This window comes from Athene noctua, chromosome 23, assembly GCF_965140245.1.
Source record: "Athene noctua chromosome 23, bAthNoc1.hap1.1, whole genome shotgun sequence".
NCBI classification, from domain to species: Eukaryota; Metazoa; Chordata; class Aves; order Strigiformes; family Strigidae; genus Athene; species Athene noctua.
Genome location: NC_134059.1, coordinates 3109426 through 3131081, shown reverse-complemented (window position 1 = coordinate 3131081; position 21656 = coordinate 3109426). Strand labels below are relative to the sequence as shown.

Below are 21656 nucleotides of genomic sequence, written 5' to 3'. Positions count from 1 at the left end.
TGGGACCCCCGCGTGTTGCAGTCCTGAACTACCACAGCGGGGGCTGCTTCTCCCCTCAGAGCCCCGGACACCTTCGGGTGCAGCTGCCTCCTCCGGTGTGGGGTCCTCCCCAGGCCACCGGTCAGCCTCCGCTCCACCGTGGACCCCCGTGGGTGGCAGGGGGTGGCCCTGCCATCTCACCAGGGGATGCAGGGGGGGTCTGCTCCACCGCACCTCCCCGCCTTCTCATCCTTCCGTCACTGCCCTCGGTGTTCGCAGAGGTGTCCTTCTTGTAACTCCTCCCCACCAGTCCCAACCCCCTCACAGATTCCCCTTCTTAAACACGTTATCGCAGAGGCACAGCCACTGCCACTGACTGGCTCAGCCTCGGCCAGAGGCGGGTCTGACTTGGAGCCGGAGGAGCTTTTGAGAAGCTTCTCACAGGGGCCACTGCTGCAGCGCCCTCCCCGCTACCAAAATCCCCACCACACACAAAGCCAGCACAATAAGCTAAGTCCCCATCAAAGAAAGAGAACCAGCCTGTCAACACAGGTAGAAGAAAACACCTTTAACAAGCTGTCCCTCCACACATGAGGAGGAGTCCAACATGTGCTTGACGTTTCATGTCATTTTGACAATTTACAGTTGGAAAAAGCAAAATTTTAATAGATTGTCCTGGTTTCAGCTGGGATAGAGTTAATTTTCTTCCTAGTGGCTGATATAGTGCTGATTTCTGGATATAGTGTGAGAATAATGTTGACAACATAGTAATGTTTTAGTTCTTACTAATTAGCGCTTATCGTAAGTTTAAGTTTTTCAGTTTCCCATGCTCTGCCAGCAAGAAGCTGCACTCTTGTGCTGGGAGGAAGCATGGCCAGGACAGCTGACCCAAACTATCCAAAGGGATAATCCATACCACAGAATGTCACACTTAGTACATAAACTGGGGGGATTTGGCTGGGAGGGGCAGATCGCTCCTCAGGCATCAGTCAGTGGGGGGTGAACAACTGTATTGTGCATCACTTGTCTTTTCCTGGTGTTTATTTCTCTCTTTTTTTGTTATATTACTTTTAATTACAAATATTATTATAATTATATTTTATTATTGTTGTTATTTTACTTTTAATTTTATTTTATTTGACTTTTATTTTAGTTATTATTCTTATCTCAATCTGCGACTTTTAATTTTTTTCCAATTCTCCTCCCCATCCCACTGGGAAGGGGGCTGAGTGAGTGAGTGGCTGTGCGGTGCTTAGTTGCTGGCTGGAGTTAAACCATGACACAGATTATTTTGAAAGATTTCCCTTCTATGAAATACAAAGACAGACACTGCAAACCATGGAGTCTGTATGAATTGATATACAAGGGCTTGTCATATAAAGTAATTTATGTGGTCGGATACTTCTAGGGAATTGAAGGGGAGATGGATGATAGAGGGAAAAGGATGAGAGAGAGAAAAGTAAATGCAGTGGGAAAGGTGAGGTGGAAAGGAGTGAAGGGATCAGTGGGTGGATGAAGGACTGAGATCCAACCCAGTGTGGAAGTTTATTTGGATGAGCTGATCAGATAAGGCAGTGTCTCATGCTGGAGAAAATGAAGCAGGATTGAAAAGGCAGCCAACATCCAGGAAGGCTGTGAGTGTAGGGGATGGGTGTCAGTGAAAGTGTGAAGACTCACTAGCTGAAGGAGGCTAGAAAATTGGAGAAAGTAGATAGTGATGTAGCAGGCTGAAGAAGTCAGTTGAAGGGGATGCAGAGAAAGTATAGTAGAGAAAGGCAAATGATGTCTTGTGGACTTTTTGGGGGTGGTAAACAGGGATGAAATGGGGGGAGAAGGGAAGATTCTGGGTGTGATAGGATGATTTCACAGAAAAAGAGAAGTGGGGGCCACTGAGATCCAATGAAACCTGAAGAGTCACATTTGCCATGAGTGTGCATGATTATTCCTTTGTAACCTTTTAATGATTTGCAGGTCTGTGGTTTCCTGGGGCTGCTGTAGTTTGTTTGTTCAGGGATGGCTAATAGTCTTGTCCAAATGCTTGTCTAGTCTCCCCTCAAACCATTTCTGGAAGGAGTGACAGGTAGAGCTTATTCAATGGCAGAGGCAGAGCTGATATAAATGGGCAGTAATTGAGGATGTCTATTAATGAGATGGCTTGGAAGAAGCAGGTTCAGTATGAGTTAGAAGACAATTAAGGCAAAGAATATCACAGAATCCCAGAATACTATGGATTGGAAAAGCCCTTGAAGCTCCCCCAGTGCCACCATGACCCTCACCCTGACCGTTCCCAACTCCCCCAGATCCCTCAGCGCTGGCTCAGCCCGACTCTTCAACCCCCCCAGGGATCCCGGGGACTCCCCCCCTGCCCTGGGCAGCCCATTCCAACGCCCAACAGCCCCTTCTGCACAGAAATCCTTCCTCAGAGCCAGCCTGACCCTGCCCTGGGCAGCTTGAGGCCATTCCCTCGGGGCCTGGCGCTGGGGCCTTGGCTCCAGAGACTCATCCCCCCTCTCTGCCCCCTCCTGGCAGGGAGTTGCAGAGGGCCAGGAGGTCTCCCCTCAGCCTCCTCTGCTCCAGACTGAACCCCCCCAGTTCCCCCAGCCGCTCCCCAGCAGACCTGTGCTCCAGACCCTGCCCCAGCTCCGTTGCCCTTCTCTGGACACGCTCGAGTCATTCAAATTTAAATTCAAATTCAATTTAAATCAGAACTAGCAGCAAGGAGATGTAAGCACGGAGGAACAGAGTTGCTTTCAGAGAAGTAACTGGGAATAAGAGATCCGGTGTATGGAAAGCAAAGGGATTCCCGGCGAGGGAAGAGTGCGGGCGTTCAGTTGGGTGGGGACGGCAGGTGAAGGGAGAAGGCTGAGGGAGGCTGCGCCGTTGGAGCCGCGGTGTCCTGCGCACAGTGCCACCCACGGCAGGATGCGAAAGTGCCATGGAGTTGGTACCGCTTTGAAAAGCTTTGCTACCACCATCACTGAATCCCAGAATCATTCAGGTTGGAAAAGCCCCTTGGGATCATCGAGTCTAACCCTCAGCCCGACTCCACAAAGTTCTCCCCTACCCCACATCCCCCCACAGCTCATCCCAACGGCCCTGAAACCCCCCCAGGGACGGGGACTCCCCCCTCCCTGGGCAGCCTGTGCCACTCTCTGACCACTCTTGCTGGGAAACATTTTTCCCTCATGTCCAGTCTGACCCTCCCCTGTTGCAGTTTCCAGCCGTTCCCTCTTGTCCCGTCCCTGATGCCCTGGGAGCAGAGCCCAGCCCCAGCCTCTCTGCAATGTCCTGTCAGGAGCTGCAGAGAGGGATGAGGGCTCCCCTCAGCCTCCTCCTCCTCACACTGAACACTTCCACAGCGTCGTGAGAGCACTGTGCAGGCAGGGCAGGTGGCCAGAAAGAGCTAAAGGGCCATTATGCAGCCACTCTCTCCTGCAGATGGCTGTCTCCTGCAGCCATCATTATCTTTTGTCTGGCAGTTTCGTCAGAATCTGCTCACTCATGGAAATGGTGCAGACGAAACCTCCAAGCTGGAAGGTATAAAACATCAACTTACCCAAAAAGCTTTTGAAGCTGATCCAACACTAGCTGGACTGCTGCTGCTTTCACGCTTCCCACTGTGATACAGGGGACACCCACGCTGTAATAGAAGAGGAAGGATGAGCACTCTCACCATTGACCATTTTTTTTTTTTTCTCATAAGTGCGTGAATTAAGTGTTACAGGTTATAAGTTATGAAACCTTATGACTTGAGTGGTGAATAAGTGAATTCATGTGCTAGAGTACTCTTGGCAAAGGGGACTAAGCCCTGATTGTTGTGTTTGTTGTATTTCTTAATGAGTTCAGGAAATAAAATTTAAATCACAGAGTACATTGTCCTGTAAATTTGAGAGATCCAAACGGACCATGACACTTCAGCAAATGTGTTGGAGTCCAGCTCAACATGGATGGTGAGACAGTAACAGCATTTGTGCCTACAGCATGAGAGCTTATGTTCAGTCCGGTTCGGCACCTTCATTAATGATCTGGATGATCATATCTGGAATGAAATTGATGATCTGGAAGAAATTCTTCCCTGTGAGGGGGTGAGGCCCTGGCACAGGTTGCCCAGAGAAGCTGTGGCTGCCCCCTCCCTGGAAGGGTTCAAGGCCAGGTTGGACGGGGCTTTGGGCAACCTGGGCTAGTGGAAGGTGGCCCTGCCCGGGGCAGGGGGATGGGACTGGATGGTCTTTAAGGTTCCTTCCAACCCAAACCGTTCTATGATTCTATGATTCTGGGATGGGGTAGTGCACCTCAGTATGTTTGCAGATGACAGGAAACCAGGAGGGGTCGTTGTTATACCAGAGGGTCGTGCTGCCGTCCAGAGGGACCTCAACAGGTTGGAGAAATAGGTTGGCAGCAACCTCATGAAGTTCAGCAAGGAGAAGTGCAAAGTCCTGATCCTGGGGAAGAGACCCCCCTGTACCAGTATTTGCTGGGGGCCACACAGCTGGAAAGCAGTTGGGCAAAAAGGACCTGAGGGCCCTAGAGGGTACCAGGTTGAACATGAGCCAGCAATATGCCCTTGCTGCGCAGAAGGCAAGTGGTATCCTGGGCTGTGTTAGGTAAAGTATTGCCAGCATGTGGAAGGAGGTGATCCTTCCCCTCTGCTCAGCACTGGGGTGCTGTGTCCAGTTCTGGGCTCTCCAGTACAAGAGAGACACGCTGGAGAGAGTCCAATGAAGGGCTGTGAAGATGATGAAGGGACTGGAGCATCTCTCATACGAGGAAAGACTGAAAGAGGAGGGACTGCCTGGTGAAAAAAGAGCTCAGGGGAAATATCTGGAGGGAGGGTGCAAAGAGGAGGGAGCCAGGCTCTTTTCAGCGGTGCCCAGAGCCAAGATGAGAGGCCGTGTGTGCAAACTGAAACACTGTGGGAACATCAGGAAACACTTTTTCCGTGTGAGGGTGTTGGGAGCGCTGGCGCAGGTTGCCCGGGGAGGTTGTGGAGTCTCCATCCTTAGACATACTATAAAAAATGTCTGGACACAGCCCTTGGGAAACTGGCCCTGCTAGAGCAGGGGAGTTGGACCAGATGATACCCAGAGGTGCCTTCCAACCTCTGCCATCCCATGGTTCTGTGATTGAGTGGCTCGACGGTAGAAAATGACACGCACTGGTTTCGGTCTGAAGAGACACTGTGGGGAAAAGCGATCTGGCCAGCGCACACGGGCGGTGCGGGGCTCCAGGGAAGGCAACAGAGGTTGAGGATGGGTCGCGTGAGGCGACATCCTCTGCTGGCTGCCGGGCTTTGGCCGAAAGCCTGGGGATGGGTGTGGCGGTTGGGGTCAATGTGGGGACGAGGCCGTCGCCTCTGCGGGGCAGGGCCTGGAGCAGTCACCCCCTACCTGGGCCGGGCCCCAGCGCTGAGGGTGCCCCTGGCCTGGAGGCTCGGCCCCACCCATCCCCAGGGCCCGACAGGGTGATGGTGGGGGAGGCCGGGCCCAGGGCCGCCCCCTTCCCTTGGGGCCATCGCTGCCAGCCGAACCGGCCCTCGCCAGCCCCAGCCTCCGCCCTCCCCGCACCGCCCACAACTCCTTCCGGCGGCCGCCGGAAGCGCCGCTGCCACTGGCTGCGCCATTCGCGGCCGCCCGGCGGCGCAGCGCTCCACTTCCGCCCCCTCCCGGAAGTAGCCGCGGCGGAAGTGGCCGCCGATTGGTGGCGGGGGAGCGGGGAGAGGGGGCGGGGCGGGGCGGGCGGAAGTGACGCGCTGGCCGCGCTCTCGGCCCGCCCGCCCGCAGCGGCTGTTGTTCGCCGCTGGCGCCGCACTCGCGCCCCGCCGCGGCGGGTACAGCCCCGGGCCCCGCTCGCCGCCGCGCCATGTCCAGCCGCCCGCTGGGGGCCCCGCGGAGCCGAGAGGAGCGGCCGGGCAGCGCCACGCAGTTGTGAGTACCGGGCCCCGGGCGGCGCGGGGCGGCGCGGGGCCGGCCCGGCGCTCGCCCCCTCCCGGCGTCGGGCTGAGGTGGGCGGACAGCGCCTCTGCAGACGGGCCGCCGCCGCTGCCCCGGTACTGCTGTTTTGCCGGACAGCTCGGGAGCGCCCGGCACGGCGGAGCAGGGAGAGACCCGCCAGGTACGGTCCTGCCACCCTTCCTCCCGCCCTCGGCGGGGCCCCGCCGTGCGCCTGGGGGCCCAGCGGGGTGCGAAGTGGCGCCGTGGGTGGGGCCCGGCTCCGCCATCCGCCCGCTGCCCGGGGCGGGGAGGAGGCGAGGTGTGGCCGGTGTTGGGTGTTGACGGGGGAAAGGCGGAAGAGGACGGGGGGGGCACTGGGGGGACGGGTGGGGGAAGGGGGTGCGGGCGTCCTCGGTTCCTCCTGCCACCGCGCCGGTGTCCCCCCGCCCCGCCTTTTCACACCTCCGCCCCAGCACGCGCTGCGCTCCACCGGCGCCTGCACGACATCGCTTGCTCTGTCGCTGTTTGGTCTTTGCGTTTGCCTGAGGCCGGTGAATTCTTTGTGTGGTTAAGCTTGTGCCAGAGGCAACCAGGAAACTGGGGAGAGGGGTGTGAGATACGGGGATGAAACCTGTAGGTTTTTTATTATAATTTAGGTAATAGAACGGCTTTGTGCCAACCCAAAGTCAACTGCAACGTGGGCACGCGGCTGTCGGCCTGCTATGAGCTGGATGGTAGAGGCTCTAATCGCACCTAAGGAAATTTTCTAGGCTGCCTAAGGCTCCGTGTTCACGTTCGTGCTTTAAACTGTCAGGAGCTCCACAGGGTCTGACTGCTGGAGTTGTGGTTTGGTTCCCGATGCGTTTTGCTCGTCTCTCTGGAGTTCTCAGGTTGCTGCATCTATTCGGTGGAGAGTTTAGGGTTAGCCTGTTAGAGCCGCGGGGTTGCTGTGCTTGCGGGGTGGAGCTTTGGCGCTGTTGATGTTCTCTGCAATTCTGCGCAAGGTTTTATGGCGGAAGGAGGACATTGATCGGTAGACCTGTGGTTTATAATAAACCCCAGGGACCATTTCCCAGCAGTTAGATCCTAGAATGATTATCCGTACTCCCAGGAATATTCCACAGTGGGTGAAAGTGTTTCCATGCAAAACTGTTGTCAAACAGAAAATGTTTCTTCTGCCATTGTTGAAAGCTTCTGGATTAGGATAAAACCCTAAGCCGTTAGGAATGGCTTGAACCAAAATTCTGGAGAGGATTCCTAGCTTTGTATGCAAATTAACCGCTTTGTTACAATATTGAGCTATAACCCATGGATGGATGGGTTATGGCTCTATAAAATATCCTCCAATCATTTAATTTTGCTTTGTTCCTGGGTGTGTGCTTCCAATTTATAATAAATGCTGTTTTGCTGCTTCTTGGATTCAACAGCCCATTACATCAAATGAAGTTGGTTCTCTGAAGTTTCATATTCATAGAAGATGAAAGGCAGCTTTAAAGTAATAGCTGGGAGTAAAGGCAGACTATAAAGTAGCTTTTTTCTGCCGAAAGGGCACGTTTCTTCTGGCAACTTTGAAGTACAATGAAGTTGGAGCAAATCTTTCTGTCATTTTTATTTCCGCTGTTACATTTTTTAGATGTCACGATCATGGTTTCTGTTGCAGTAATGTGTTGGGATGCCTTGGTGGTTGCAATGGATTTGGCGAATGGTTTTGTTTACTGAAAATATTCTGGGGCTATTTTTGTTAATGCAGAAATTAGGGACAGAAGATGAGTTTTTAAATACTCAGTATTTTGTTATTTGAGCCTGCTGCTTAGTAGGAGTAATAAACAATATGGGATGAGAACTTCAGACAATAAAATTGCTGTGCCTGATCATATGACTGAAGAAAACAGGAATTCTGTTTCAACTGAAGGAAATGTAGGTGATTTTAAAAAGTTCTAGCTTGATAGAAATAAATTAATAAACCTTCCTGTTTCTTTCTGTTATGTCTTTTTTTCATAGCTTGCTGAATGCCATTTCCATTGTTGACTAGGAAACTTTCAATATTGCCATGCAAACTATTTGCCTAAAGAAATAATGACCAATGACCTTTTTCGGTCAAGAAAAATGTCATCTAGTTGACAGTTCCCTCTGTGAATGTCACAGATTATTTTTTTTTTTAAAGAAAGCTGACTGCTTGAATTTGATAGTTTCTATGGTGACATTAGATAAGATTTCTACCAGTCCACCACTTCTTTTTTGTGTGTTTTTTTTTTTTTTTCCATGACTTATTTTCCTCAAGTTCTATTCAACTATCTGCCTTCGTGCTAAAGTATCACAACAATAGAAATATTTCTAAGTGTTAATAAATGAGGTTTGAGGAGGTTTATGTTTGTGGGCTAGGGAAGTGAAGGAGGATGAAAAGAAGAAAGAAAACTCCATTTCCATAATTATGTGAAAAATCCCCAAATACAACTTGGCATGATTTACAGACTTTCTGTTATTACTCTTTTTAGGAAAAGAAATTAACCTGTTCTTAAACTAATCTGACATTCTTAAAGGAGGATACTTATGAAAAGATATTTTCATTCTGCTTAAGAGATTCTTAAAACATATTCTTCAAAGAAACAATGGCCTGCAGAGTGAGTTAAAGGTAGCTTCTAGCTCTTCTCTCATCTTTCATTAATGTGTGATAAAGCTGAAGGTGCTTTATTTTATTTTGGTGACATGAAATGTCAGTCCTGGTTATTTGTATCACCTGGAAAAGTTTTTACTGATATGAGATATAGACAGTGAAGCATTTTCAACTTATATCTGAAATAAGCAAACGAGTCTAAAAACTTTGACATCTCTACCTGGAGTCCTGCATCCAGCTCTGGAGCCCTCAGCACAGGAAAGACGTGGACCCGTTGGAGTGGGTCCAGAGGAGGGTCACAAAAATCAGAGGGCTGGAACACCTCTGTTATTGAGGACAGGCTGAGACAGTTGGGGTTGTTCAGCCTGGAGAAGAGAAGGCTCTGGGGAAACCTTATTGCAGCCTTCCAGTGCTTAAAGGGGGATTAGAAGAAAGATGGGACAAACTTTTTAGTAGGGTCTGTTGTGATAGGACATGGTGTAATGATTTTAAACTGAAAGAGAGGAGATTCAGCCTAGATAGAAGGAAGAAATGTTGTACGATGAAGGTGGTGAGACACTGGCACAGGTTGCCCAGAGAGGTGGTAGATGCCTCATCCCTGGAGACATTCACGATCAGGTTGGACGGGGCTTTGAGCGACCTGGTCTAGTTGAAGATGTCCCTGCCCATGGCGGGGGGTTGGACTAAATGAGCTTTAAGGGTCCCTTCCAACCCCAGCTATTCTATGATTCTTTCCTTCCTGTTTCATAGATGTTTGAGTTTTTTTCATCGTGTTTGATGCATGAAAACAACTTCTCAACATCTTGGCTGTACATTTCCTTTCCTCCTTTCTTATCTATCTTTTAGCTTTTTGTAATTCTGCAATTTTGTAAGTACCTGCTATTTGTTTCAAGTAAAAGAATGTTATTTTTCAGAAAAGTTTTGGGCTTTCTTGCTCTTTTTGCATAGAGTGTGAAGATAAAAAACTGCATTTATCTTCTGTAATCATGAAAAAAAAATATTTAGAGTGCAGACAAATGGGATTTTTAAAAGGAGGTTTCTTCCTCAGCCTGCTTAAAAGATCCTGTTTGTAGCACAGTGTCAAAAACAGTTTAAGTCCATCGAAAGGGAGGTGAACAGTGGCTCAAGGTAGAAATGAGAAGAGTGGAGGTGAGCACTGGAAACCAGCATTGCTGCTGAAGAAAATACTCATGCAAATGCGTTCTCTATTTCTTCTCTCTTGCTCTCCCTGTTTTCTTGTTTCCTCTCTCTCTGATCTGCTCCCCCTCCTCTTGCCAAAAAGTTAGAGGTATCCCCTTGCTTTGACAGGTGGAGGAGCGTGCCTCTTTGGAGGTTTCTTCTGCCCTTTGATGCCTATTTGCAGTGCTAGGTAGTTTGAGTGGAGGTAAGTGCCTGTTTGCTCTATAAAAGCTATAGTGGTTCAGCAGTTCCATGTCTGTGGAACTTGCTGAAAATTTCCTTCCTAATTTGCCTTCAGAATATTAATTCTTAGATATTCTCTTATAGAAGAAAAGTTAAGACTGTAGATCATGGGGTTATTAGAGAAGCCTTGAGAGATTCAAAGCATATAATAGATACAGATGTAAAAAGGTGTCCAGGAACTCAGTGCTTGTCTTCCTGATTCTGCATTGTCAGTAGTGCTGTGCGCTTTGAAGTGGCTCCAAAAATGAGTCTTTTCTGCTTTAATTAAGTTCAAACATAAGAATATTTCTAGTTGCTCTTTCTTTAAGCAAAAATATTTCTGGAAGTTCATTATCCTTCAGTGCTAGTTCTTCGCAACTGTCATTTCTGCTTCTAAAACATCCCACTCCATTTTGCTACTAAAACCTCTGATAGCATCTTCCGCTAGGAATCATACGGTATTTTGCCCATGTTTTCATTTCCAGTACATTATTTTTAAAACAAAAGTATTGCAGAATGTCCTGCCCACTGCACTGATAAATCAAGTAAGCATCTGCTTTTTCACATAGTATGCCTAGAAGTGAGGCATTATACCATAATATTGGACATGGGAATTAATTCTAAGGTTACGGCAAGGAAAGCTCTGTGTGTCTAAAGCCTTTACGTTTTAGAGAGACAATAGGATGGTTATTTATGTTGATGACCAAGGGAAATGTGCCCTCTCAGACTGTAGCAGGAACTGTCCAACTCGGGAGTGAAGAGCATACTTGTGACTTCTCACTTGATGGGAAAAGGCAATGTCTTGACTGACTTCTTGAGCACATACAACGGTGGAACGCATGAATGATATCTCCTAGTCGCTCTGTTCCAAGCTGAGTTGGAAGTCCAAACTGTAATGCTTCACTGCCAGAAAAAAATGCCAGTGTTTCAAAACCGCTTGACAGTAAGCAGAACACAATACTAATGTCACCTGGATTGGGACTGGGGAAATAGTCTCATGTCCATGTTCTCAATGCATTTATTGATGTAGAAAGTCAATGGGGCAGAGCTAGAATGCTCTTGGTGACTGAAAGTGGAGTTGGAAGCTTTGCCTTTTAATCATTCTGGATCTGATGCCAAGACTGTGAAACCTACGTCCAGTTCATTTGGTCTCTCCTAGTGAGGGAAACTCTGTTTTGATCATACATGTCTCAACATGCCATGTGGCTTCTGCAGTGCTTTGGGCATTAGATTGTTCTTCTGAGAGTCCAAGAGTTCTTTGAGAAAGATGCCTGCATTTGGGCAAACTCACTGGAAGTGGGAAAGATTCTCTGTCTTGCAATGGACTTGAAAAATCTTGGCATTTGAAGCAGACACAACTAACTTTTGGTTTGGCAGGGTTCTATCTGTCTGCTTGCTGGTTTGAGTTTTTCTCTTCACCTGCAAAAAATATGTATTTACTCTTCAGATTTCACTGATGCTGTTTCCATGTATTTCTCCTTGGTTTTGAAGTATTTTCCTTCCTAGACTTAGACTTCTGTTCTCATAAATGTACCTTGATAGCATTTGAGGTTTTCTTTTTTCCATCTTTTTGAAGATGATCACCTTTGTAGTCTGTATCTGCCTAAAGGATGATCAGGCAGGTGAGATGCAAGCATATGAGCTGGTCACCCTACATCCTATTCCACAAAGTAAATGTATTCTGCATCTTAATTTTCTTTTTGTAAGTGTGTGTCTGAAATAATTTCTGCTTCCATCTTGCCATGCAACTAATCTGTCTGTATTTTCCTGAAGCTTTCTTGAATTTCATACTTCATAGCACTGAGTAGGGATATCAATACAGGGAGATGGGAAAGCAAAAAAACCCATGGCTTCTCTATGAAATCTAGAGATAACACTTTTCTTTTTCTGCATGAAAGGCCCTATAAATAGAAGAGGAGGATAATGTAAAGTGTTTTCTTGGGTCTTTTAACTTATTTTTATCTGAAAAGGATGCCATTTCTTGCTACTCTGTGATGTAAAAGTTGGACATTATTTTGAGATAGTCTATGGTATCTGAAATGCTAACCCAAAATGTACACTAAGTAGATCAGTATGATTATTGCCAGTGAAGTTCCTGAAAATTAAATCTGGCATTTTTCAGTAGTTAATCTGCTTCTAAGACATAGCAACGCTGGGTATGCAATTCACTGATGCACATTAATTAAAATATCTATGCTGTGTTCACTTATGCTATCTTTTCGTTTTTCTTTTTCTTTTCTCTTTTCTTTGTTTTGTTAAGCATTGCAGGCTGTGTGTACCGAGTAGTTCAGACGACGGGACCAGATGGAAAAAACCTTCTGAAATTACTTCCAATTTCTAAATCTTCTGGAAGCTTTGTGCCAATAGTTCCATCTTCAGCCATGCCAAATAATTCTAAAGCAAATATTTCTAGTCCAGTCCATCTTACTTTTAAGACACAGCTTGCCAATACTACTGCACCCTCATCTGTTAAAATACCTGTTTTTCAGTCTCCTAATCCTGGAAAGATTATTCTTACAAGGACATTAGACAAACAGGAAAGTGTTAGGGCAGGTTCTGAAAAAGAAAGCTTAATTCCAAAATCAGCTGCTAACATCCAGAGCAGTTGTTTTTCAGTTGATAGATTGTCTTTGCAGAACATTGCTGTAACAGGTTCATCTAACCAGAGTAATACTGCATACATGTTGGTAAACACAAAAAGTCTGCCAGTTACTGTGAAGTCTCCAGTACTGCCCTCTGGCCACCACCTCCAGATACCAGCTGATGCAGAAGTGAAATCTGTCCCAGCTTCTTTTTTACCACCTGCAATACAGCAAAAAATACTTGCAGCTGCAGCAACAAATGTGTCTGGAGGAGCTGACAGTACAAAAATGCCAACTGTTATTTACGTGTCACCAGTGAATACAGTGAAAACAGTACTTCCCAAGTGTTTACAAGCCATTTGCCCAAAACCTACCACAGAAGTTTCAAAATCATTAATAATGACAGCTACACAAATGGGAAATAGTCCTGAGCCAGTAACATCTGATGGTCAGCAGTGCCAGCAAACTCCAATGAAATGGATTGTGCAAGAAAGTCCACAGTCATCATCACCTTGCCTTATTCCTGTAAAGTCATCAAATAATACGGCTTCCAAGATTTTGAAAACTTTGTCAGACACGAAGAATGTAGAAGTTAACTCTGCAAATATTCTGCCACTCTGTTCTGGTGGAAGCCAAACAAAAATCACACCTTTTAAAGATAATGCTCTGGTCATGTACAATGGGAAAGTCTATTTGTTGACCAAAAGAGGCTCTGATGTTCTGTCAGTCCAACCTGACAAACAAGCATCTTCCTCTTTTGATGCTTCACTTAAAAAGGAGACATCCAAGCTAATTGATTCTACTGCAGTCAATAAAATAACCAATAAAGTAGTGAATCTAGTATTGTCAAAAAGCAAAGGAATGGTGTTGTCTCAGAAAGACCCAAAACCGTGTACAAACTCAAAAAATTCTTCACCAACTGGCTTAAGAAATGATTTAAAGTCTGCATCTGCAGCTCTGGTGACACCAAGTGCTCATCAGCAGAATTCCACTGTAAACCAGAGAAAGAGTTTGCCCCTCACCGAGAGCATTTCAAGTGGAGTGACTCTTGTTACAGCAGTAGGGACACAGGAAAAGGTATGCCAAAACAGCAAAGAAAAGATCCATTCCCCCAAAGCAGCAAGTGCTGTTTTACCTCAATCTAAGCAGGAGTGTGCTTTCAGTGAAGACTGGCAAAAGGTAACTCTCCAGTAAACATGCCCATCTCAGTCTCTGCTAAGTTATTATATGGTCCTGCTTCTAGTTGAGTAAAATGGCTATTAATAAGCTCACAGACTTTTGTCACCAGGTATTCCATCACTGGAAATGCTGGTCTAAAGAGGGATTCTATTCAATAAATTGCCTTTTTTTTTTTTTAATAAGATTGCACTATGCAAGTGAGAAAATGCATAAAAAAAGAAAGGGACGGGGAAAAGATGACTACTTATTTCCTCACAAGATAAATTATTGGTAACAACAGAAACTATAGGAAGGTCATTTGTTGTTTGAGCTCTTGGAGCTAGCAGCTTTCATTGATGTGACATTCTCAGAGCACAGCCATTGACTGTGTTGTAGGTATGATGTAAGGCAGAGAAATTTGGAAGTGTACAGGAGGAAAACAAGGTAGAAGAGCAGGGTTTGTCATCCAGACACAAACTCTGGTATTGCACTAAGTCAGCTCCAGTCTCCGCTAGCCCAGATAGCCAAAGGCAGGAGCTGCATTTCCTTCCATTCATGCCAGGATGGGGAGGGATCCACCTCCTTTGACTCATGGTTTCATGTCAGACAGAAGAAACTCTTGAGATCTTTAATGGCTTTGCTCATTCAGGCTGGACCTACATATTCTTTTAAGATCATAACGTTGGAAATATGTAAAAAGTCCTTAGCCTCAAATCCCATAAACTCTACCCATGAAGGATTGTAGGTCAAGTTTTTAGTTGCTCAAGAAGCCAGAATGAATTTGCCTCTAGATAAAAAAAAATAATTCTGAAGCTAGTTTGTACTTGCTTGTGTTGACCAGGCAAAGAGAACTGTCAGCTAAGCATATTTGTGCAAATTTTTGACATTGCAACAGACTGTAGAACCTCTTTTTTGGTTGTTCCTTAGGTGAAAAATGGTTAAAATACTTTTTTTTTTTTTTTTCCTTCAGTGCTGTTGGATGTCAAGTAGTAGCATTGTCATTTGCTTTAACCTCTGAAAAATAGCATATCAAATGTTTGCTGCTTTTAGTCCGTAAATTTGCAAGCCCATGGATCGCCAGACATACTGATGTGAGGTTGAACTCGAAGATCAGAAGCAGCTCAGGTTGCCATGAGGTTAGATAGGAGAGATGGCTAATAGTGCTTTGTTAGTATTATCAGCCATAATACAATTATGGAATGTATTCAGCACTCTGAAAGTGACACTGTAAAGACCCTGTCTGATCTCCCGTCATCTTCCTTTCAGTTACTTTGCAGTTCTAGAATAGGTGATTCCCTTCTTGCTGCTTTTACTTCTGTGGTTTACTAGTTGGACGGTGCATTTTCTGGATGTTCCACAATGTACTTGGGATTTTAAATAACAAGAGTGTTAGACCTGTGCTAATACATATATAACTTCTCAAAATTGACTTACCTGTGTTAAATGTAGCTCTTGGAGAATGGCAGACAAAACAAACGTTCACTTGTCTTTCTAGTAACTAGTTTTTAGTTTAAATGTATGGAGAGAGAGTGAGAGAGTGTGATTGATGGCTCTCTCACTGTTTCTGTATTTCAGATCCAGTGTGAGAAAATGGATTCACCAGGAAACGTTATTCAAATCAAACCCCAAGAGAAGCCACATTGGAAAAAATACTTGGAATTAAGGAAAAAATTTGGTCTCTCTAAGGAGGAGAGGGTGTACCTTAAGAGAATACCATTAAAAACCTCATATGAGAAACCAGAAGAAAAGGTTTGTTCCAGTAACAGCTTGAAAAGGAAAAATGATTCTTGCATTTTGTCATCGTTAGACGTGGAAGTAACAAATCATCATCAGGAATGTGTTAGAGAAGAAAAGGTATCTTTAATTTTTTCAGTGCTAAAATATGTACTGCAACACATTCAGAAAGCAGCATGTGTATAGTCAATACAGAGCTGTGTGTTTTATGTGGAGCCTCACGTCTTTGGATTCATCAGAGCCAGTCAGTAATTGTTATGGTCCCTGTGGGAATTGTTCCTAGAACTTGTTTGTGTACTGCAACACTCACGTGATTTCAGTACGACTTGAGTACCATCTAAGAAATTTTTTTATATCCTCTTTTCTGGGTTCCACTGGAGGAAATTTGAAGAGCAAATGATTTGAAGAACACTGGACCCTCTAGTGATGGCTGAACAGTCAAAGGGATGGTATTTATTAAAATAGAAACCATACCTCTGTATCCTGATTTGTGTTTAGCCTTCTGCAGACCATTATGTTTATGCAGTAGTGCAATGGATATAAGCAGAACAACGGAAGAGTAGTTTCTTGTGAGCCCTTACCCTTTGAGTTTGAAATTGGTCAAGTGCCATTATTTCAAGGCGTTTCAGTCACTCACACGAGTACGTTTTGCTGACTTCCAAAGAAGGTTATTCACTTAGTCATGTGTGGTTTTATTTAAAGAAATTTACCTGTGTACCTGTTTAATCTTTAGAGTTACAAATGTCTTTATAAACTTAGTCCTTTGTCATTGGCTGGGAACTTGCTTCTGGAAAGGTTCTCTCGATTGTAAGAACTTCCATCTTTATGCGTTAAAGTGATTTCATCCATCCAAAGTACTTCTGTTCAGCCATAGCATTCTAAATTTTCTTTTGTATGATTCTACTCCACCCAGTCAAAGGCTTTCTCAGGTGTTGGTAATTCTGTGTTAAGAGCCCTGCTTTGAGCAGATCTACTGGCTGCTCTTAGTAAATTACATTAATATTTAAATAACAAAACTACTGGGAGGAATGCAGTCTTGTAATGGACGTTATTGCTAATGTTTGAGCTTTTTGGAAATGTAAGCATGAAGAATTCTAAGTTTTGAATTTTTCCATCCAAGTAGATAGAATACATTTGGTTTATGCTACAGTTAAAGAAGCAGCAACAGGAGATGATAGGTGTGCACAGGAAAGGCAGAAGTGCACTGTTGACTAAGGAAGGAATTCAGTGTTGCAGAATTGTTAATTGGGAAGCTTTGCTAGAAAAATACTGCTCAGATTGCCAAAAGAAACGTCTTCCGTACAGTGAGTTTAAGAAGCTTGCAACAAATAACTTGTAATTTGTGCTTAGTGAACTGTGATGTAATAATGCAGAGTGATGCTCAGTTTAACAGAGGTACATTTTGTATGTTTCCTGACTGTACAGATAAGTGTTGATCTGGAAGAGGATTTGACTAAGAAAAGAAAAGTAAAATCCTCACCACTGTCAGACAGCGGAAAGAGAAGGAAAACTTCCACCAAATCAAGCACAAGTCCACGTTTGGAAAATACCAGCTCAGGTTCCAGTGTACTTAACAGAAGTGTTTCACCTCCACCAGTCTTACTGCAGCAAAACGTTTCCACGGGCTTTGTTCTGTCATCTCTAGGGAGGGACTCGGAGCAAGACTCATCCTCCCAGTATAGTGACATTACAGACTCAAGTATTCCAGTTTTAGTGTCTTGTGACGGTGATACTTCAGTTTTTGAAGGTTCTTTCAGAAATGACGCTTTCCCTTTGACTCCCCCAGACTTGGATGAAACAATACGGGATGAAAAAATCAAACGACTTAAACAGCTCTTAAGAGAACGAGAAGCGGCACTTGAAGAGATGCGTAGAAAAATGCAGCAAAGCTGAAATGCTGATCTGGACTGTATTCACTTTCATTTCCAAGAATTCAAGAAGAAATTCTTTCTTTAAATGAACGTGAATATTTCTGGTAGATGGAAGATCTTACTGAGATTTACAGTATGTGTGTATTTAGAAAAGTAGAGATTTCTTGTCAAATACCAGAAATAAAAGACTTAGACCATCAAATTCTGCTTTTGGGACATTATATGTATCAAAGAATGCAGACAGGCATTTTTATTAGTGTATTCTCTACATTTTGAATTGAGGGGTTTCTGTATTAGCCCCAGCAAATAAACTTTCCCACTCTGGAATTCCATGCCCTATCAGTGTTAGAAACAATGTAAATTCCAAACCCCAACTGTAGATACGTTTTTTGCTTCGCTGATGTGCATGACAACTTTTTTGAATTCCTGAGAACTGTCAATTGTCATAAAAGGTCAAGGGTCAGTGTGTAATAAATGCTGTTTTTAAGTGTACTGGGAATTGGACTTTAGGCAGTAATACCAATTGTCATAAAAGGTCAAGGGTCAGTGTGTAATAAATGCTGTTTTTAAGTGTACTGGGAATTGGACTTCAGGCAGCAATACCACAAGTATTCATACAAAACCTCTTACTGATGTGAAGACTGAAGCAGTAGAAACCCCTGCTGACAGTTGTCTACTACGTGTCTTGCTGTTTTTCCTGTAAGGCCTTTGCCAGTTGTGCAGTGTTGAAGTTTGGTTGTGGAGTTATTTTTTGGTGAGGAGGTATATTTATTTTTAAACAGAATTTTGTTGAATAACAGCTTGTTGAGGTGAAAAAGGCATATTTCTTTAGCCAGGGGTGGTATCTTTAATAATTCTTGAATATCTTTTTCCATTGATCTGTTCAGTTGTTATTTGAACATGTCTCTTGCTGCTTTTATTTGATGCTGCCTTAGTTTTGCTTTGTAGGAGAGAATGCACACTCAAACTGTCTTTGTTATCTTAATTTTAATAGATCTTTGTAGTGTACTTTTCCAGCATGTGTTGCATGGATGCTTTTCCTACTCTCTCTTGTCCACGTTACTGAATCTTGTAAGGCAGTTCTGCAGTCTTTATTGTCATAGCCCTGAATAACTTCTGCCAATAGAATTTTTCATTGTTTTTTTCCTGTCCACTTATGGCTATATTCAACATCACTGATCCCTGTAGAACTCCACTGCTGATTTCTATTCATGGGACGCTATTTGCTACTCTTCTTATTTTAATCAAATTTTCATCTACAAGGTTTGGGGTTTTTTTATTAACATGTGGATGCCTAGAGTATGTACAGGGTTTTAGTGAAGGATGTTGCTTTGGAGATACTTTGGAGACTGTACCAGCCCTATGTCCCTTATTAATACGCATCTTGGTGGTGTGAAAAACTCAAGTGGATTAGAGAGGCGAGACAGCCTTTTTCAAGGGAAGAAAAAGATGATCCCTGCTTTGAAGAGCTTGAGATGGACGAGGTGTTGGAGAAGGTGATATGCCAGACACGCAGTGGTGGGTGAAGAAAGAAGATATATAATGGAACTAATCTCTTAATGACTGAGATTACTGTGAAGGAGGCCTGTGGTAGAGCAAGTAATAAGGGTGGTATTACCATGAGCATCCATGTGGATGGAGTGAGTGTTTGGGGGCAGAAATCCCATGGTTTAGGGAAATGGGCACCCTAATGAAGGGCTGGTGCACAGCGGAGAGGATGATGTGAATGAATTGGGCCTCACAACCTACGTTATGATGCAGCTCAAGTATCACGCTTAGGTGCACGTGCAAGAAGGCTCAACACCTGCGGGAAGGACTGCTGGTTGGACCGGTGACCTGCATCCTGTAGCCTGGGAGGCCAAGCTGTGCGCAGATGTTGTGTGCCCTTTATTGGTAAATGTGCAAAGAGGCTTGTTTACAGGAGATTATTTTTTTGAGCAGCCAGTGATACCAGTGAGGAAGATGTGTTTGCAGTCTTATCTGTGCTTGTTCCAGAAGGTGTGGAAGAAGCCCAAGTCTGGTCAAGCCTGCCTGTCAGGTACAAGCAGTGGTGAGGAGGCAATCGTTCTCTGTGAAGAGTGGGAATCTTGCCTGCACATATGTGGGTGTGATGGGTTGACCCTGGTCAACTACCAAGCAACTACCCAGCTGCTCACTTGGTCCCATCACCTGCAGGAGGGGGAGAAAATATAAGACAGGCAAGACTTGTGAGATAAAGACAGTTTAACGGCTTAAGCAACAGCTGTATGCAGGCAAAGCGAAACAGGGAATTTAATCACCGTGTCCTATTAGCAGGCAGATGTTTAGCCATTTCCTGAGTCTCAGTGTGTGTAATGTTTACTTGGAAGACAAATGATGGAAACAAATGTCCCTGCATTTTCTTCCTTTCATTAAGCTTTTGTTTGCTGAGTGTGACGTCATATGGTGTGGAATGTCCCTTTGATTGGTTCGGGGTTTGAGGCTCCTGGCTCTGTCCATTCCCAGCTTCTTGTCCATTCCCAGCCTACGTGCTGGGAGGGATGCGGAGTGAGAAAAAGAGAATGCCTTGAGGTTGTGCAAGCACTGTTCAGCAATAGCCCAAAGACTGGTGTCTTACCATTATTACCTCCCTCACAAATCCAGAACACAGCATCACATGGGCTGCTGTGAAAAGAATTAATTACATCACAGCCAGCCCTGCTATGACGGGATGGCAGTCAGAAAGGAAGCCTTGTGTCTTGTATCAGGTGCTGGTCACCTATTGTGATACTTTTCCAACAGACATCACTCACCTGTCTTCTGACAAAGGTCTTTCCTCTATTGTCCAGTGATCTCCAGAGAAATTAATGAAGTCATGTTCACATATCCCCTCCTTTTGCTGGCAGGATTCCACATTTGACATTCTACACCATACTACCTTTTTTCTTCCGTAACCTCTTTAGACAAAACTCAGGCTAATAGATCACTTTGGTAGAGACAAGATATTGAAAATTTGGAGAAGAAACCTCACTGCAAGGTGTGAAGAATATGGTGGTGATTCATGTTAAAAATATAATGACTTTCATATGAGGAGCATGGGTGCTGCTGGTGTTTTACTATGTACATGTTAAAAGAGGTTTTATCATGGTTTTATTGTTAAAATGGTTTGGAGGGTTTTTTTCCTCAAGTAAACACAGACTCATATGGACTGTTATTGTGAATGTGGAAAAGTACTGGAAAAACCCCTGTCAGAAGCCCCTAGCAACACCAGATTGCACATGCGGAAAAGAATGGCTGAGAAGATTCGAGAAACTCCACTGCGCTTGCGCGGACTAAAACACACCCATCTTATGAATATGTATCAGAAAGACTATAAGGAGTGGTGGGTTTGTTTATGCATTGTCATCGCACATCCATCCATGCGGCGTCCTTGGGCCGTCGGTGCGGAGCAGAACCCCCCCACACACTCCCCAGTGTACTGAACCTTTATTTGTTTTGCTTGTTCTTATTTCAATAAATTAATAAAAGTTATTTTCTGGTTCTGCCTCTGCATTTATAACAAAGTTTTTGAAGAAACCAGTAGGATTTGGTGGGAAAAAGTGAACGGCTATTTCCTTGTAATCCATTGATGGAAAACATGGTGCAGTTCAGGAATACAAAGCCAAGCCATCTATGGGAGAGAAGGAGATGTCTTCTCTGGAACATCATCAATGCGAAGTTGAAAGAATCGCTGAGAGCCAAAAGAAGTTCCGTAGCGTGCTCATGTGGGAAATTCGTGCCAACGGCAGAAGCAAAAGGACTTCCAGCAGCCACGGATCTTGCAGGTTGGAACTGCTCCTCATCCAGACACATCATCTGAAGCACAGATTCTGTTTTTCTGCACTGTTCAGCCTTGAACTCCTATAATCCATCAAGAGTTTGTTTGTGACAGAAAAACTGGAGTTTTGGGAACACTGGCTGCGGCCTCAGGGGTGGAAGTTAGTGGCAGCCATCCCTCTGTGCATCCTGGCTGGCAGAAGGCAATTACACACCATGCTTGCTGTGATAAGTACATAGCAATATGCAAACCATGGATTTAGGCTGTGAATTAAAACTACTGCTTTCAAGCAAATATTCAGGAAGAATCGGTGTAAGACTTTCTAAGTCCAGGTGGAAGACCTTTTAGGAACCAGGTCTTGTCTGGGTCCGAAGAGACCAGAGTCCTCAAAGGTCCAGACCAGGTGCCAGCGAGTGTTGGATAAAATAGATTGGGATGCAAAGACGATACTGGGCCACCTGCCAACACCAGCCTAACCTGATGACTTGGAGGATCTGGCCAGAGCTATCCATGTGCAAAGGTGTTACTTCTCACCTAGAGGACAACCCACCACAGCACCAGCATTTCTGTATGAGGACACAGCTCTTCGCAGAGGTCTGTCTGTCCCAGCTA

The 21656-nt window shown here is 45.0% G+C and overlaps 2 protein-coding genes across 4 annotated transcripts in view; both read left to right on the top strand.

Moving 5' to 3' along the window:
- Window positions 1–5747: 5747 nt before the first annotated feature.
- On the top strand, window positions 5748–20779 carry LRIF1 (ligand dependent nuclear receptor interacting factor 1). 2 transcript variants are annotated; one of them, XM_074925300.1, is made up of 4 exons: window positions 5748–5903; window positions 12185–13583; window positions 15240–15518; window positions 16824–20779. In XM_074925300.1, exons 1-4 carry the CDS (start codon window positions 5839–5841, stop codon window positions 17289–17291), a joined length of 2211 nt encoding a protein of 736 aa, XP_074781401.1. In that variant the 5' UTR covers window positions 5748–5838; the 3' UTR covers window positions 17292–20779. The 2 variants fall into 2 exon arrangements, with proteins under 2 accessions (XP_074781401.1, XP_074781400.1); XM_074925299.1 differs by having other exon boundaries at window positions 12185–13685.
- The window catches only part of CEPT1 (choline/ethanolamine phosphotransferase 1), a 79727-nt gene continuing 63952 nt past the window's right edge, over window positions 5882–21656 (top strand). Inside the window, exon 1 of one of the 2 annotated variants that reach the window (XM_074925305.1) lies at window positions 5882–5903. The gene's annotated coding sequence lies outside the window, so the exon portion shown is untranslated. Of the gene's footprint in view, window positions 5904–5989; window positions 6091–21656 lie in introns of those variants that run through there. The other variant, XM_074925304.1, reaches the window with a different exon arrangement.

Coding starts and splice junctions, on each gene's coding strand:
- LRIF1 (XM_074925299.1), top strand. CDS start 5,839: ATGTCCAGCCGCCCGCTGGGGGCCCCGCGGAGCCGAGAGGAGCGGCCG. Junction 13,686..15,239: donor TCAGTGAAGACTGGCAAAAG/GTAACTCTCCAG, acceptor TCTGTATTTCAG/ATCCAGTGTGAGAAAATGGA. Junction 15,519..16,823: donor AATGTGTTAGAGAAGAAAAG/GTATCTTTAATT, acceptor CTGACTGTACAG/ATAAGTGTTGATCTGGAAGA.